The 15,801-nt window shown below is 36.2% G+C and overlaps 1 protein-coding gene and 1 long non-coding RNA gene across 8 annotated transcripts; both read left to right on the top strand.

Moving 5' to 3' along the window:
• Positions 1–335: 335 nt before the first annotated feature.
• Positions 336–1,471, top strand: LOC145737134 (uncharacterized). The gene is made up of 3 exons (XR_014180265.1): positions 336–600; positions 658–724; positions 779–1,471. It is a non-coding gene; the product is annotated as an uncharacterized LOC145737134 (long non-coding RNA).
• Positions 1,472–12,674: 11,203 nt separating this feature from the next.
• Positions 12,675–15,412, top strand: LOC145737001 (uncharacterized). Of its 7 annotated transcripts, none has more exons than XR_014180176.1 (4): positions 12,675–13,167; positions 13,227–14,819; positions 14,935–15,036; positions 15,094–15,412. XR_014180176.1 is itself a non-coding variant. In XM_081991585.1 (4 exons), exons 2-4 carry the CDS (start codon positions 14,442–14,444, stop codon positions 15,264–15,266), a joined length of 675 nt encoding a protein of 224 aa, XP_081847711.1. In that variant the 5' UTR covers positions 12,873–13,167; positions 13,227–14,441; the 3' UTR covers positions 15,267–15,412. The 7 variants fall into 7 exon arrangements, 3 of the variants coding, with proteins under 3 accessions (XP_081847709.1, XP_081847711.1, XP_081847710.1); XR_014180174.1 differs by having other exon boundaries at positions 14,913–15,036; XM_081991585.1 differs by having other exon boundaries at positions 12,873–13,167; positions 14,913–15,036.
• The last annotated feature ends 389 nt before the right edge of the window (positions 15,413–15,801 follow it).

Here is a 15,801-nt window from a genome sequence, read left to right as displayed (position 1 = left end):
ACGGGGAAGACTGGAGCAGGTTGACTGGTATCCTGTTTTTTTTTTCTCGTTGTAGTCACTTCATGACTTAGATGAGCTTTAGTTTATTTTAAGGGCTATATGACTCAGTTGAAGGCATGCTTGTACTCAGGCTGTTGGTTTTCCAGTAGGAATCTCTTTTCTTTTGGTGTGATTTCCTTCGTACTCTTGAATAGGGGATTGACTTTTGGCTATTGGTTTTTTTAATATAAAAAAATTGGGGGACTTATGGGAGTGTGTTACGGTAAGTTTTAACCTTGCCCGTAACTTGTTTGTCCGTGATTCAGAGTTAACATCGACTGAATCGTCTTTAACATCTGTATACTTCCATGGTCGTGACTGTTGGTTGTCATTCTTGTTGTGCCGGTCAGTCAATGTCAATAGTGTCAATAGAGTTCAAGGAGAATGGTGCATCACCAACTTGAAAAGTTTGTTCGCTAAGATTCTAGAATTGTGCAAGTCTATAAAAGGCCAATTTGTCATCTGGCCAGTTCTTTTTCACGCTGACTATCGAGCGAGATCCACGAACTTGGTGTTCGATTTTGTGACATGCGTGTGTGTGAGGTTATTTCCGCCATTTTGGTAAGTTGCCTTAATTTGCTAGAAGCAACCCAGGTTTTAATGTTGGTTTTATTTAAGGGTGGCCGTATTCCAGTGGTTGGAAGCGGGCCGTTTTGCTTTTTCGTCCTTTTTTGGAAATAAATAGGTAATTTTCTTGACATGTGTTAACCTGGGTATTTAAGGTTAGATTTATCTGAAGGGCCCCTCCTGGTTGTGGTCAAAGCCTGTCTCCTGGAGTCAGAGCAGGGTAATTTGTTGGAAACAAGCAGGGAGTGGTAGTTGGTTGATTTGCCGTGGACAGACCCACGCGGTAGCTACAGGGAGCTAAGAGTTCGTGGATTGGTGGATTGAAAGGGAACAAAGATTCAGGCACCATTTTATTTTCCTGCTGGATGACTGGCCAGCGGATAGCCACGTGCTAAACCACCAAGAGTGTGGTGACTGTTTTGGATGGAGCATTTCGCCTGGTTAGTGGGTTATAGTTTTATTGTGATTCACAAAGCGACTAGAACTGAACTTGATAGCATTTAGAGTAATAGTTACTGTTTTGACTTTTTAAGTATTGACCTTGGCTTGGTTAACCCTTGTAGTAACCACTGGAAGTGGACCTTTATTCTGGCTTATTGCCACTTAACAGATTAACCGAGTCAAGGTCAGTTAGCTTATTGTTTTTGGGTGCTGTTTGCTGCTCTTGATTTCGGCCTAGGTATTCTACAACAACGACATTGGCCTGGAGGATCGTGCTGTAGCGCTGCATTCTGATTCGTCCCCGGCTCCAGTAAATCTGGCAGTAAGGGCGGTATGTTTTAAGTTAAGAGTTAGCAACAGCCCTAGAACTGTGTTCGAGTAATTTCCTGAGTAAATTTTAAGCCTTCAGCCTTAACTGTTTTTATTCTTTGGAAACTGTAAATTTGTAAATATAGATTGTACATTTCACCTAGTTCAGTGTATGTTTTCGACTACCTTAAAACCCAAAAGTGTTGCTTAGCAGGGCTATCTCATGCTCAATTATCCACGACCGAGAAAAGTTTTAATTTTATTAGCAATAAGTAAAAAGATTGTAACACAACATAATCTAATTAAACGACAGACTAGACCGCGCATGCAAAACCTTATAATCAATTCTTCTCAACTCCGAACTCATCCGATTGCAAGAGAAAGTAAACGAAAGACGACCGCTGAATCCGACCAAGGTCCAAGTAAACACCCGAGAATTGTTGACTCTACTCAGCTTCCGGATGAATTCAATGTCGACGTTCCTGATACATCATTTGCCATTGCATTTTGAATGGAAAATAAACTGTTACAACTTTCACTGCAAAAATAGTGCTTTATATACATATTCTGTGGGCAAAGTAGCTAAATTCGTTGTCAGTTTGCTCCAAACATAGAATTCTAAAGACAGAGCAAAGTTGGTATACAACTTTGCGCACCCCCTATTTATTTTTTTACCGTCAAATCACGGGAAATACGATAATTTGACATATCAAAGTGTATTTGTGTAGTTCTTAGACATCTTAAGACGCACGTACTTTATTATATTGATAAATATATAATTTATATACATATATTAATAATCGTAAAAAAAGGTACATTATAATAACTGAATTTTACTGGGCAATGTTGGAGGGTTTTACGGTATTTCAAATTGGTATTTGTACACAAAAGTTGGTCAGAATTTTCTGTAAAATCCTAATATGTGTTTGTGTGTTTCATTTAAAATAAGAAAGTTTGAAAATGTTTCAGTTGGATTGGTTATCCTGTCAAATTATCAAAACTATCCTATTTATACTTTTCCCAATGTCAATCGATGTGTTTCGTCGTGGCCCACCCTGTATAATTTAATTAATATTATGTGATGGTCAATTCATACGAATTCTAAAGTCTATTTTTTCTACGACTAATTAGAATTATACCAAAGATTCACAAAATCGATATATTTGGATCATTTCGATGTTTACAATGAAACATGTCAGTGACAAGATACAATGCAATGTTTTGATGACAACTGTCAGTATAAATGACTGAATCATGTTTCAGAGTCAAAATTAAACTATAATATACCAAAGATTTCATATCCGTTCAGCCAATTGTAAGTGCTTGCTTAACCAATCCTTAACCTCTTTTGAAAAAAGAAAATTTAGGGATAAACGAGGGGTCCCTATATAGAATTTTCCTAAATTTAGGGGAAAAGTGCACAAGTTGGCAACACCGCATCCCAGGGGTGTCCCAAACTTACCCCCTTAATACGAAGTCTCAACCCTCTAGGCCCTAAAATAAGGGAGTTACCCATTTAACTCCATGTAAAATGCAAATCTACAAAACAACTACTTTTGGACATGTCCCGGTATCTTTAAACTTGGATCGGCGCATCAGATGGAATGTTCGCGATACAATAGAAATTGAAGATTTAGCAGGGCCAATATGGCAGCAGATTGTGACAGAAAGGGGACAGATATTTGCAAATCTTACTTACAATGAGTGCATCGTATATTATGTGGATAACATCATTGTATTTAGTATTACTTTCTAAATTTATTTTTCTAATAGCTTGCTCTTGTAAATCAGGCATATTTTCAATATCCACCTCAAAGGCGACTGATATCCTTTGTCTTCACTGTACTAGCATATCCTTATCCGATACATTCATGAGTCTCACAGGCACCTTGGCGCCCCTTTTACAGAGACTTCTCGCAACTAGCAATCCCTGCTGAGAATCTTCACATGGCTCTATCACAACATGCTGAGTCGTAATTCTTGAATAACCAGCTATACTAGCTAAACAAATCACCTCACTTCTTGGGGGTAAAATTAGATCTTCCTCTAGTAAAAGTTTCCACGATTTTTCCTCATTTTCCACATAATGAGTATCATCAAAAAATTCTCCCCGGACTTCGAAGCCTTCCATTTCGGCAGCTCTTAGGTCCATTTTAAAATTCGCATCACCGGAACATACGAGTTGAACATCAGGACATCCATGCGCTCCTGAATTTGGTTTTTCCAGTGCTTCCAAACGACTGCCAATCGTTTGAATGCCCACATCCCTCGTTGTTGGCAGCAACGATGAATGTTTCTTGGAGGTAGTTGTGTGTGAATGCGTCCGATTCTGAACATGTTGTCCATTTAAAGTTCCATATAAACTTCCCAAATTATCTTCATATAGAGATAGTTTTTTCTCCTAGGAGTACCATTTCTCCTTTTCCCCAATCAATAGTTTCACCATGCTCATGCAAAAACCCAATATAAAATCTGTCTAAAAACTCTCAAATTCAAGTACTTTGAACTCATGTTCCACAATTCTTCTTGGCCCAATGCCTACACGCAAACAAGTGTTACTAAAATGAGAATACTATTACCCTGAGTGTCCACTAAGTTAATTCCACTATTTTGTAACGGTATAAACCCCTGAGAAACTGAGGGTTTCACTAGGGATAAAACAGCTCCAGAATCTATCAGTGCCCAATATAACTTTTCAGCTAATATTACCTTAGAAACATTGCAGGGCCTGGAGATTCTTTTCCACTCGCAAATGTTTCTCCCTACACTAACACCTTCACTTATTCTCACGTTGCCTCCATGGCAGCCGGGCTTTGGGGCTGGGAAGCGGCTGCGTCGGAGTTTAAATTTAAAGACCCAATTTCGGCGGTACATTCTCTAGCAAAATGTCCTGGTTGGTTACATTTAAAGCAGATTCGTTGTTGCTGGTTGCTAGTGGTTGTATTTCTGGCCCTTGTAGAAGTATTTCTATTCTGGTTATTGTAAACTTGGTTGGAGTTGTTCGTTTAGTATCAAGACAATCTCGTTGGTAGTGCCTTGGATTGTTACACTTAAAGCATAACTTATTTCTCGTTTGATCCGGTCTTGTCTCCAGTGCCATGAATATTACGAGAACATGCTGAAGAAATAGAGTGCACCTCCATAATTCCACCTATGTACTACATACATAATAAATGGGTTAGATTTGATCCCTATCCAGTAATCTGACTTCAGCCGCAAGAATTGAATGCTGACGAAAAACCATATCAATTCGAAAGCATTAAAAATTTAGGCTCGCGAGGCATCTACTGACACGGAAATTAAAATACGTTTATAGGGCTCATAATGACGTATCTTTCGAGGGTAGTGAGAACCCCTTACACCCCGTCAGGGGGCGGCATTTTTGAATTCACTAGTCTAGCAAGCCAGCGCATATGACATTCAGATTACTAATCATAGTATCACAACGCCCTTTGGTACGTTTATAGGGCTCATAATGTACCTGGTATAGTCTATCCATTTCTAGTTGAATATTTCCAACTTACAAAGACTGATCACTAATACACCATTACTCATAAACAGCCCCTAAAAACTCGTAAAAATTTTTTTTACAAAGCCTGGTATAACAGAAGAGGACGAGTACAATCGACCATTCAAAATATTGATGTTCGGCAAGCATTCGGTGAAACAATTTTGTGACATTATTTGGCTGTCGTTGCATCCACCTGCTGTCGACGACGGGCAAGTGGCCCATCGTTATCGTGTATTTTCACATAGACGTTTAGTGGGTAGGTTTGGTTTTGAGTTAGTGTAGTTCTTAATATTATTTATAAAAATGGCATTTTGGAGACCTTTTCACGAACTTGAAGCCGAAGATGATAACTGTGATAAAGAGTTCAAGAACAAAGATTTAAATGTACAGTGTCAAAGAATAATTTTGAACATGTATGACTGCTTAAAAAGAGAAAATAACCAAGAGTGCAATACTTTTATTGTTAAAAGAATCGTGGAACTGACTAAATTGTCTTTTTCTACAATTTCCCGTGTTATCAAAGAAGGAGATGTATTATACCATTCGGCAAATAGGAAGAAGAGGGGAGAAAAATTTAAGAGAATAGACGATGGTGATAAGGATGTCATCCGGCGAATTGCTTACAGTTTTTATAAAGATAATTCTGTTCCGACGTTAAATATGATTCAAGAAAAACTAAAGGATTATCCAGGAAGTAATTACATACTACACATCTTTGCAGCTGATGGTACATTTGGCCAAAGAAGGAATTCTTTCTCTCGGCACAATACGGCGAAACAGAATACCAAATTGCAAATTGCCACTGGAAGCTGCTATGAAGAAAGCGGAACGTGGGACAAGCCACGAGTTGGTTGCTTTAGTAGACGGTGTTGACATTTCTACTGTTGTGTGGAAAGATAATAAATATGTAACTTTAGCGTCATCTTTCGCAGGAAAAAAACCTACCTCCAAAGTGAAACGATTCGATCGCAAAGAGAAAAAATCTGTGGAAGTTGAGTGCCCATTCATTGTTTCCGAGTATAACCGACATATGGGGGGCGTTGATTTACTAGACAGCTTCATGGGAAGATATAAGATAAAACTGAAAAGCCGCAAATGGTACATGCGTATTTTCTATTATCTCTTGGATTTGAGTTTGGTAAATGCCTGGCTACTCTACAAACGAGTGCTTTCGAAAAAGCAGCCTGGTTTCAAGCCAAAAAACCAAGCTCAATTTAGAGCAGAAGTTGCTTATAATTTGTGTAATGTCAGAGCTCTCTCTAGCAAACGCGGTCGTCCGAGTACTAGCCTGGAAAACGAATTGAAAGAAAGAAGAACAAGGGGTCCAATGAAGCACCTGCCGCCCATGGAAGTTCGTACTGACCAAACGGGGCACTGGCCAGTCCTTCAAGAAGCCAAGATGAGGTGCAAGTTTCCAAAATGTAAAGGTTTTACGCACACCAAATGCGAAAAATGCGGTGCAGATCTTTGTTTAAATCGGAAGAACAAGTGTTTTAAAAATTTTCACATGTGAGTCTCTTGGCTTGTAATACATGATGTTGCCATTTGGCAACAAACAGTTTTTTCTAAAAATAAAGTAAAAAAACATAATGTAGATTTTTTCCCTATTTTTCCCATATTAAGACCAATGCAATCAATCAATGATAATCGGAATTAAAAAAAAGTCATGCATTTAAGGGTTAAGTTTGAGATTGTGACACCGACATGTGACGTAAGCAGCGTCATTTCTGGTCAGATCGTACGTTTAATGTTTTGCCTAGAGACAGTACAAGCGTGAAGGTCTCAGGGTGCAGTCGTGTCGCCAATGTCTGGCTCGATTAAAAATTCCGCTTTTCACGTGTTTTAAAAACTTCGAAAAATTACCCCTGTAGAATATAGATCAAGGAAATTGAAGGAAGCCAAAGGTACTAAAAGTGTTCTATAATATGTTAACTGCATTTTACATATTGATTTCAGATTAAGTACTTGATTGTATGGCTGTAAAGTAAATATTAATAATAGTTTGACGTTTTGTAGGGAGACTTTGTGACATATTTTCTTGTCACAAACTGACGGTTGAGATTGTGACAACTGTTTCTAAGACGCCTAGCAAGTACAAAAGGGTACCTGGATCACGTCAGTACAGGAATTATACGGAGGAAACGTTACAAGAAGCGCTGCGATGTTTAAGGGCAAAAACCCTTACCTACCGCGAAGCTGAAGAAAAGTAATTATTCTTTGAGAAAATAACTTTAAAATGTATAATTTTTGCTTCAATTTTCTGTTAAGGTTTCATATCCATCGGAATACGTTAGTCGCAAAAATGCACAAAAGAAATAATCTGCGAAGTGGTGGACAAACAGCGCTGAATGAAGACGAAGAACAATCACTTATTGCACATATTATCGCAGTGGGCACTTACGGCTTTCCCGTAACTACACATGACTTGAAATTTGTAGTAAAATCTTATCTAGATAGAAGAGGTAAAACCGTGATGCGATTTAACCAAAATACTCCAGGTCGAGATTGGATTGCATCTTTTTTGAGTAGACACAAGCAAGTGTTGGTTAATCGAGTCGCTAGAAATATCAGTGTTTCTAGAGCTCCTGTAAACCGTGAAGTTTTAAATGATTATATTGATAACTTGTTTAACGAGATCAAAGACATTCCTCCATGTAACATATGGAATTACGATGAAACCAATTTGGGGGACGATCCTGGAGCTACAAAGGTGGTAATGAAGCGTGGCACCAAATATCCAGAGCAGATTAGAAATGCAACCAAATCATGCACATCAATAATGATTGCAGGAAATGCTGTTGGTGAACTAGCGCCGGTGTACGTTGTCTACAAATCGAAAAAACTTTGGCAAACTTGGATAGAAAATGGACCTTGCAAGGGCGGTACAACAGAACAAAGTCTGGATGGTTCGACTTTCAATGCTTTGAAGATTGGTTTATAAATCTTATGCTACCAATATTAAAAAACCAAGACGGTAAAAAAATCATCATAGGAGATAACCTTAGCTCCCACCTGAACATTGAGGTCATAAGACAATGCGAGAAAAATTCCATATCATTTATCGCCTTACCACCCAATGCTACTCACTTGCTACAGCCATTAGATGTGGCTTTTTTAGGTCTATGAAGGGAAATTGGAGAAAACTCTTACATGAATGGAAAGACTCGGTTTTGGGAGCAAGATGTGGAACAATCCCTAAAAACCAGTTTCCTGCTTTATTAAAAAAATTAATGGACATCAAGGAGAGATCTAATGAAATATTACCATCTGGCTTTAGGAAATGTGGCATTTATCCACCTAATAAAGACGAAGTTTTGGCTCGACTGCCAGAGGAAGTAATGGAAAACGAAAGCTTCAATATTAAAAACACTTTAGGAGAATCATTTTTAGAGCAGCTGGAGCGCAAGAGAAATGTGTTAACTAATCTGCAACAACGAAAGAAACGGAAGAAAGTGAAAGTGCCTCCTGGAAAGAGTATATCTGCATCAGACTTTCCTCTTCAAGATGAAGCTAGTTGCAGCACTGAAAAAAGTACCAAAATCACTAAAATGAGTCAGCAAAGGAAAAAGAAGAATCTAGACAGAGACGAGCAGTGATGACACAAATGAAGAAATATCATTAAGGGAAAGCAGCTGTTCTCCAATGAGCGAATTTGACAATGATGTTAAATGATGAGTTATTAGACATTTCTAAATCCAATCCTGTTGTGCCTTCCACTAATAACAACAAAAATAACCATAAAGAGTCAACCTCTACAGTGACAGCAAGTGTTGCTAATGCAATTGGCGATTTCGTTATCATACGGTATGAACAACAATATTTTCCGGGTATAATAACAAAATTTGTTACCGACGGATTGTATGTAAGTGCAATGCAAAGCTGTGGCAAATATTGGCAGGAGAAAAAAGATGAACTTTTTTACGAATTCAACGACGTTATCGAACAGAAAATTAGTCCACTTACACAGATTTCACGGAGACAAATTTTTTATTTCCCTGAAATGGACAAATTTCTTATTTAGATTATCTGCTTAGGTACCATTAGAATTAATATTTATTTTTGAATATGTAGCATAGGTACATTTAAGAAACGTTTTTGTTTATATTTTTTCACGTTTGATTTAAAAAAAGTAAAGTTTTTAATGACAAGAAATACTGTATTTGCATACATTTGGTGCCAAAAAAAATTTTTTTTTTTTTGTGTTTAGAAACTAAATTTGATTTGTTCTGGTCCCGGCGGTTGAAAGTAAGCATCTTGTTAAACTTTTTGTCACAATCTCGCTCTCTTAGGCGCGGAGAAAGTGTTTCTATTTGGATTGTTCGGTGTCATAATCTCACCCGTCGCATGCGGGTGAAATTGTGACAACTTTTTTCAAAAAAATATATATCTCACAAATAATATAAATTAAGTTTAACTAGTGATTCCATTAGGTAAAGGATGTACATTTAACATACATTTTTTTTAACTTGATCATAAATAGCAAAATCGATAAAAAATGTTAAAATATGTACACAAAGCCACCCGGTTTTACGGTACTAGTTTACAGTACCGGTCGCATAAATCAGTCATTTAACTAAGTTATTTTTCGGTCGATTAGGTTTGGTCGCCCTTTTAATTACTTTTATCACTTAAAGGCCACTAAGAAATCTAATATCGTTCACATATTCCCTTTCGGCAAGAGCACATTACCCATTTTCCCAGATATCAAGGAGTATAAAAATCGACTTCATCGCCAGCTCTACGCATTCTAGTCCTTTGATAAGTTCGGTACGGTCGGTCCCCCGACACTTGTAATTCATATTTTTAATAAAAGTCATTTAGTGTTTGTGCAAGTTTTTATTTCCAAGAGGATCCCAACATAATTTTGGCGCTGTGGACAGGATACTGGTCACAACGTTGGTCAATCATCTCTAAGGCCCCAAGAAGGCAGTACTTAGACTTCAAGACTCCGAGCAGTTCTTCAACGTTGACGAGTTTCAACGCCTTGGATTAGTCACCTCAAGAAGAAAAGAAGAAAAGGAATTTTTGTAAGTGCTACTTTCTTTTACTCCTCATATTACTCCTATTTTTTCTTTCTTCAATTTTGAAAATTATTATCTAAACTAAAAAAAAATTATCCTCATAACTTGTTTAAATACACTTAACAAAACACTTTCCCAAAGGACTAAAATTGCCACGATTCCTCATACTTAAAAAAAAAAAAAATAAATAAAATAATAAGTTTAATTTTTACATTCAGTAATCGTTATACTAAACTCAATTCATTCTTTTTGTGCCTTTCGACTTTGATTTAACTTTAATAAAATAAAAAATGCCTAACGAAATTACACCAAATTCTAGTATCGATTCTCATACTCACGAGTCAGTAAACCGCAATGGACCAAGTTGTTCTCTAACCTTTTTGTGCTCTTTAATAACTAAATCTTTTGTCGGCAATCGATCTGAATTACATGAATTTATTGCAAATTGTAATAGTGCTTTTAAATTTGCTAATGAAACCCAAAGCGAGCAACTTATGGCATTTGTCATTTCAAAAATCACTGGAAGCGCAAGAGCTCAGATGAGAGACAAAAACCCCAACTAGCAATTTTTTGTTTTATTAGAATTGCGGCAACGTTTTCTTATAAAACAGCATAAGCTTATGAACATTTTAAAAACAACTACTCGATACTTATAAACGCAAAATTGGCACCACCTTATAAAACATTGTGATTGAATAAAAGCTGCAAAATTAACTCCAAATAGCTTATAAAATACATATATAAACATTATTAATACCACTATAAAATCTTAACTGCGACTTCTATAGAACAGTTTTTATAGTTTCCACAGCCACTGCTATACAGCAGGAACTCTAAAACAATAATGTAATTGCTTTTTAACAGTTTTATACAAGTTTATTTGACAGTCGTTATAAAACCGATGTGTGTAGTGAATTTACTTTAATGAAACGGTTTTGTTTTTAAAATGTATTAAGATAGCTGCAAAATAATTTTTGCATTATAAACGCTTTCTGTTTATCTACAAAAAGGAATCACGAACATGGAAGCCAAGATGGGGACCAGGTCCGTTTTACATACAGACGCCATACTGATAAACTCTCAACTCATGATGTGAGTGCTTTCGCGTAGTGCTTACCCTCTTTTACAGTGCGAACGAAATTTTTCTGTGAATCATATATTATGTTTGTGACAGATTTTTATCGGGCCTCACGACTATGTTAGTTTAATAATTTTCTTAGCAATATTGTAAAATTAGAGGTTAGGTTATTACATTTATTTTTCAACAAAAAATAAATGATAATAATTTATCTTCTTTTCATCTTCAAAAACAGTAGAAACCATGTGTGTTTATTAGTTTTATTTAATATTTTTTATTTATAACCCCTTAAACTATTAAAACAAAATGGCTCCATTTTATAAAACAGTTATGCACACAACGTAGCTTTTCTGTGACAAATTAGTAAACAAGCAACATTTATAAAATGATAATAAAACAAAGATGTCACAGAACAGAGAAGCGGAACCCATAACGCAGGTCTGGCACTCGCTTTTTTTCAATTGCAATATCTTGCTTTTTCAATGTCATTGGCGGTGGAAATTGCGAATCTTAACGAATTGACTTTGCAAATAAAAAGAAAATCCGCCATGAACAATCGTGCGGTAAAGTACATTTTCAATTACAAAATAGTATATTTCATTAGGAGTACAAAAATAAGGGTTTTCCGTTCACGTATGACCAATTCAGATGTGAGGCGAAGCCGAACACCGGAAGTCACGCAAAGCACGAAAAACCTATTTTTGGACTAATTATGAAGGATATTTTTCATTATACTTCTTTAAAAACGAAGGCATAAAAACCAGACTTAAGAAAAAAAGACTTAAAAATGATATTCTTGTTCATATTTTGCCCTAGATTTCTCTGGCAGTAAATTTGCGTTTGACTGTGCCACTTGTTTTAAGATGTATTCTGGAATATCGGAATTATCTCCTGAGTATATTTTAATTTAATTGTTGGGAATGACTGACATCTAATTGATCATTTCTATGACTGGTTTAAAGTAGTTCAAAGGTGATATAATTGTGGTAAGTTATCACTGTCAGGCAATGTCTATAAAAATTCAAAAAATACTTCGGAAATATATCAAAATATTCCAGCATTTATATATTAAATGATAATGCAGGTTTGTGCTAAATATTTGTCGGCTTATAAATTGTCTTAAATTTAATATATTGTGCTGTACGTTTCTATTTTAAAGCCATTTTACTCAGCATTTTAATTCAGCGCAAAAAAAATCCGCGCGGGCGCACAGAAAAACGCGTTGTCCTAATAGAGATGAAAATATAGAGGGTTTTCAAAGAAGTATAATAAAAAGCATTTTCCCATTGCATAAAGCAGCTGTAATTGTAATAGTAAAAATAAAAAGCAAACGGCATATTCAAAAGATTTGCCTGCCATCAATTTCATATCGTCATCTTATTTTTGTTTGCTTTTTTTTCATATTTGAAAGTTTTGAGATGGCGATACGAGAACACTGGATACGGCCCTGTTCGGCCTATTACTCTGTTCTATAGAAAAAACAGTAATAATAATACAACATAACCTAGGAGTACGAAGTCTTGAGAATGTGTTAAAGCAATCTTAATAAAATTAAATGGAGGGAGATTTATTTTATAACGGAGTTCAGGTAGCTCTACACGACAAAAGTGTCGTAATTTGGTTTTAAAATGTTAGGCATAGGCAACTAAAAAAACCCGCCAAACGATAAACCTAACCTCTAAATTTGTCTGAATAAATGTGTAAACATACCATATCCTAATTATTATTTTTTTCAAATATTTGGGCATTTTTTCAAGGAAAAAGGGTAAGTAGTAAAATATATATTTTTTTTCAAGGCGGTCCCTAGTTTATACAGGTGTTATTTCAGCAGTAAAATGTTCAAAATTGTTCAAACTATCGAGAAGGGTCAAAAACATCTTAAGATAGTTTCTCCTAGATGGGAAAATGATGGCTTTCTTTCCTGGCCTAGGATAGGGGCAGACAAATTAGTTTTAGATGTCAATTCTGTTCCAAATGAAGACAACTATTGGTTCAGAATGCCCTGCAAATTAAAGAGAAATCATTTAATATCATATGAAATTGCGGAGGAGGAGCTAGAGAGAATGTTAGAAAATGAAGACACCGAACAAGATGAGTATGAGACTCACACAATTCAAAAGAAAAAAAGGGCTCAAGTAAAATCAAAAGCAGTGTCAAATAATTCAGCCGGTGATTTTAACAGTCTTCTCGATGCCTGCATGGTAAGTTTCTTTCTTTTAAATTGCAAAAAAGATATATGTTATGATATTCTTTCTTTTAGGTCACATCAAATGTTAGCTCACCCTCAATTAGCAATATTGATTCTTTTGCATGCCCAAACATGACTATTTTGGATACAAATGAAAATAATCTAAGCCTTAATGTTTTACAATATAACACACCTTCCCGTAGAAGTCAGCAAATTCAGTCGACATTGGTAACAACAGATGTTTACCCTGCTGAGATCAAAGAAAAATTAGACTTAATTTTATCCAACCAAAATATGTTTCAAGAACAACAAAATATGATTTTACAACAACTGGCAAAATTAGAAGTTATTTTAGACAAAACAGTTGACACAATAGACAAACAAAGCTGCTCTTGTCAACCATCTCAAGTTAGAAATACCTGTGGGTCGACTATTATGTTCAAAGAAATAACCACTTTACAAGAATTAGAAGATTTTGAAGCCAAATCAAGTGATAAAAAAAATATGGATTCTTTTGTAGGAGAGTTTAGTAAAATATGTGGACGAGGCACTGGAAATGGAATCAACAATTGTTATATGCTGGTAGACAAAATATTTTCTCGAAAGTTTATGACTCTGTGTTCATGGGCTGGAGGATCACGAGATCAAAAAGAAAAGATTCCCTTTAAACTGTTCAAGAATATTGCAACTTTTTTCTTTAATGTCATAAATTTATCAGATCCGGACTTTACTTTAAAAAAATGTGAAGATTTTTTCAAGGCAGTGATCAGAAATTCAACAAAAAGAAGTCAGAGTGCAGTAAAAAGATGCTCAGGACAGAAGAAAAGGCCTAGCAATCTGTCTTATAAGGTAACTGAAAATTGTTTGTTTATTATATCTAAAAAATAATCTAACCGGCCTATAAAAATAAAGAAGAAAATGAAGGAGAAACAGAACACACAGAAAGTGAACCAAACTTGGTAAGTTTTTACTATAATAGGTAATCCTTTTTTTAATCTAAATGAATATAACTACTTAATTGCAAACTTTGACAATTCCTAGGGTACAAAAGATAACATAATTTTTTTTTCAGATTATTATTGAAGAATTTATAATGGAAAAGCAATAAGATTATTTGGGAGTTCCACATAAAAATGTGTATTAGAAAAAAAAAAAAAAGAAAAGAAAAATAGAAAAGGCCTACCAGACGTTACTCTCAACACAATTTTGAATTCTCTAGCAGCCTCGACATTGAAACAATATGATTCATCCTACAAGGCTTGGTGGAGGTACTGCAATAACAGGAAGATGAATCCATTCACTGCTCAATTAACTGAAGCCTTGGAATTTTTGGAATATGAGAAGAGGAGAAAGAAAAGTTATAGCTCCATAAACCAGCACCGCTCAGCCTTAGCTCTGATCTTGCCAGAGGACTTCGGAAATAATCCTATCGTAAAAAGGTTTATGAGAGGGATATTTCGGCATAACCCCCCAGCTGCGCGTTATAAAGTGACGTGGGACCCAAAGGTCGTTCTAAATTACTTGGAAACCCTTGGGAATAATCAAGACCTAGGTTTGTTGGATCTTACTAAAAAGCTTGCTACCCTACTGGCACTAGCGTCGGGTCAAAGACTGCAAACCTTACACTCGATACGCGTAGATGGGATAACCTTTGGTCGAGAATCGGTAAGAATCTACATATCAGACCTTATTAAGACATCCAATCCAAAAACCTGCCAACCTTGCATTGACCTCCAATATTTTACTAACAATATCAAGATCTGTGTTGCAACTACCCTAGCTGATTACGTCGAGAGAACTTCTCATTTACGAGGAGAGGACTCCACTTATTTGTTTATATCGACGATAGCTCCTCATCGTCGCGCTAGCAGAGATTCCATTGGCAGATGGATAAAAGGTACCTTGAAAGAAGCAAGAATTGATACCCACTGTTTCTCAGCCCATTCGACTCGACATGCTTCAACTTCGGCGGCTGCAAGGAAATGCTTATCTTGGGAGACTATCCGGAACACGGCGGGCTGGTCTTCTACATCTCAAATGTTTGCCAGATTCTATAATTTGCCTTTGTCGGAAAACGCATCCGAGTTCACTCAGGCAGTATTTTTGAAATAACCGCATTCGTTTTTCAAGACTGTAAACCTAACATAGAAGACTGATTTGTTACCCTCTTAGACATAGGACATTCGTTCCGTTCTTGTTTTTGTATTAGTAGGACTAAGGAAATATACAATACAATTTTCTTTATTATATGGAGAACACTCCATCGCATACTGATTGACCAAAAGCTAAATATATGAACTCCACTTGTTGCTTCCTAACAGGCAATATTCTGAAGATATCTTTAAAAATCTACCTAGTGTAAATTGAGTGATCTCTGAAGGGCGAGGCGCGTCGTATAATTATACGATCAAAGGAACTTACCTGTGAAGTTCGATCGTAATTATACTAGCGCCTCGCCCGAAGAGATTACTCCCTCCCTCTAAATTCCCTCCCAATATTCAAAATATTGCCATCTTTAAAACTGAATGACAGCGACGGCAGACATACGGACAGGTGACACACAAAACTCTTCTTCTTCTTTAAATTATGTGGGCATTGGGTACAGAAATGCTGTAGTATGTAAATTTCGTTGCGTTTATGTATTAGT

This window comes from Ips typographus, linkage group LG13 (assembly GCF_016097725.1).
Source record: "Ips typographus isolate SLU linkage group LG13, UJ_Ityp_2.0, whole genome shotgun sequence".
Lineage (NCBI taxonomy): Eukaryota > Metazoa > Arthropoda > Insecta > Coleoptera > Curculionidae > Ips > Ips typographus.
Note: the sequence above shows the minus strand (reverse complement) of the source record. Positions and strands in the feature narration are given on the sequence as shown.

Bases quoted from the DNA above. Each gene is read 5' to 3' on its own strand.
- LOC145737001 (XM_081991583.1), top strand. From the start codon at position 12,802: ATGTTCAAAATTGTTCAAACTATCGAGAAGGGTCAAAAACATCTTAAG. The intron at 13,168-13,226 runs GTAAGTTTCTTT...TCTTTCTTTTAG, and splicing joins GTCTTCTCGATGCCTGCATG to GTCACATCAAATGTTAGCTC.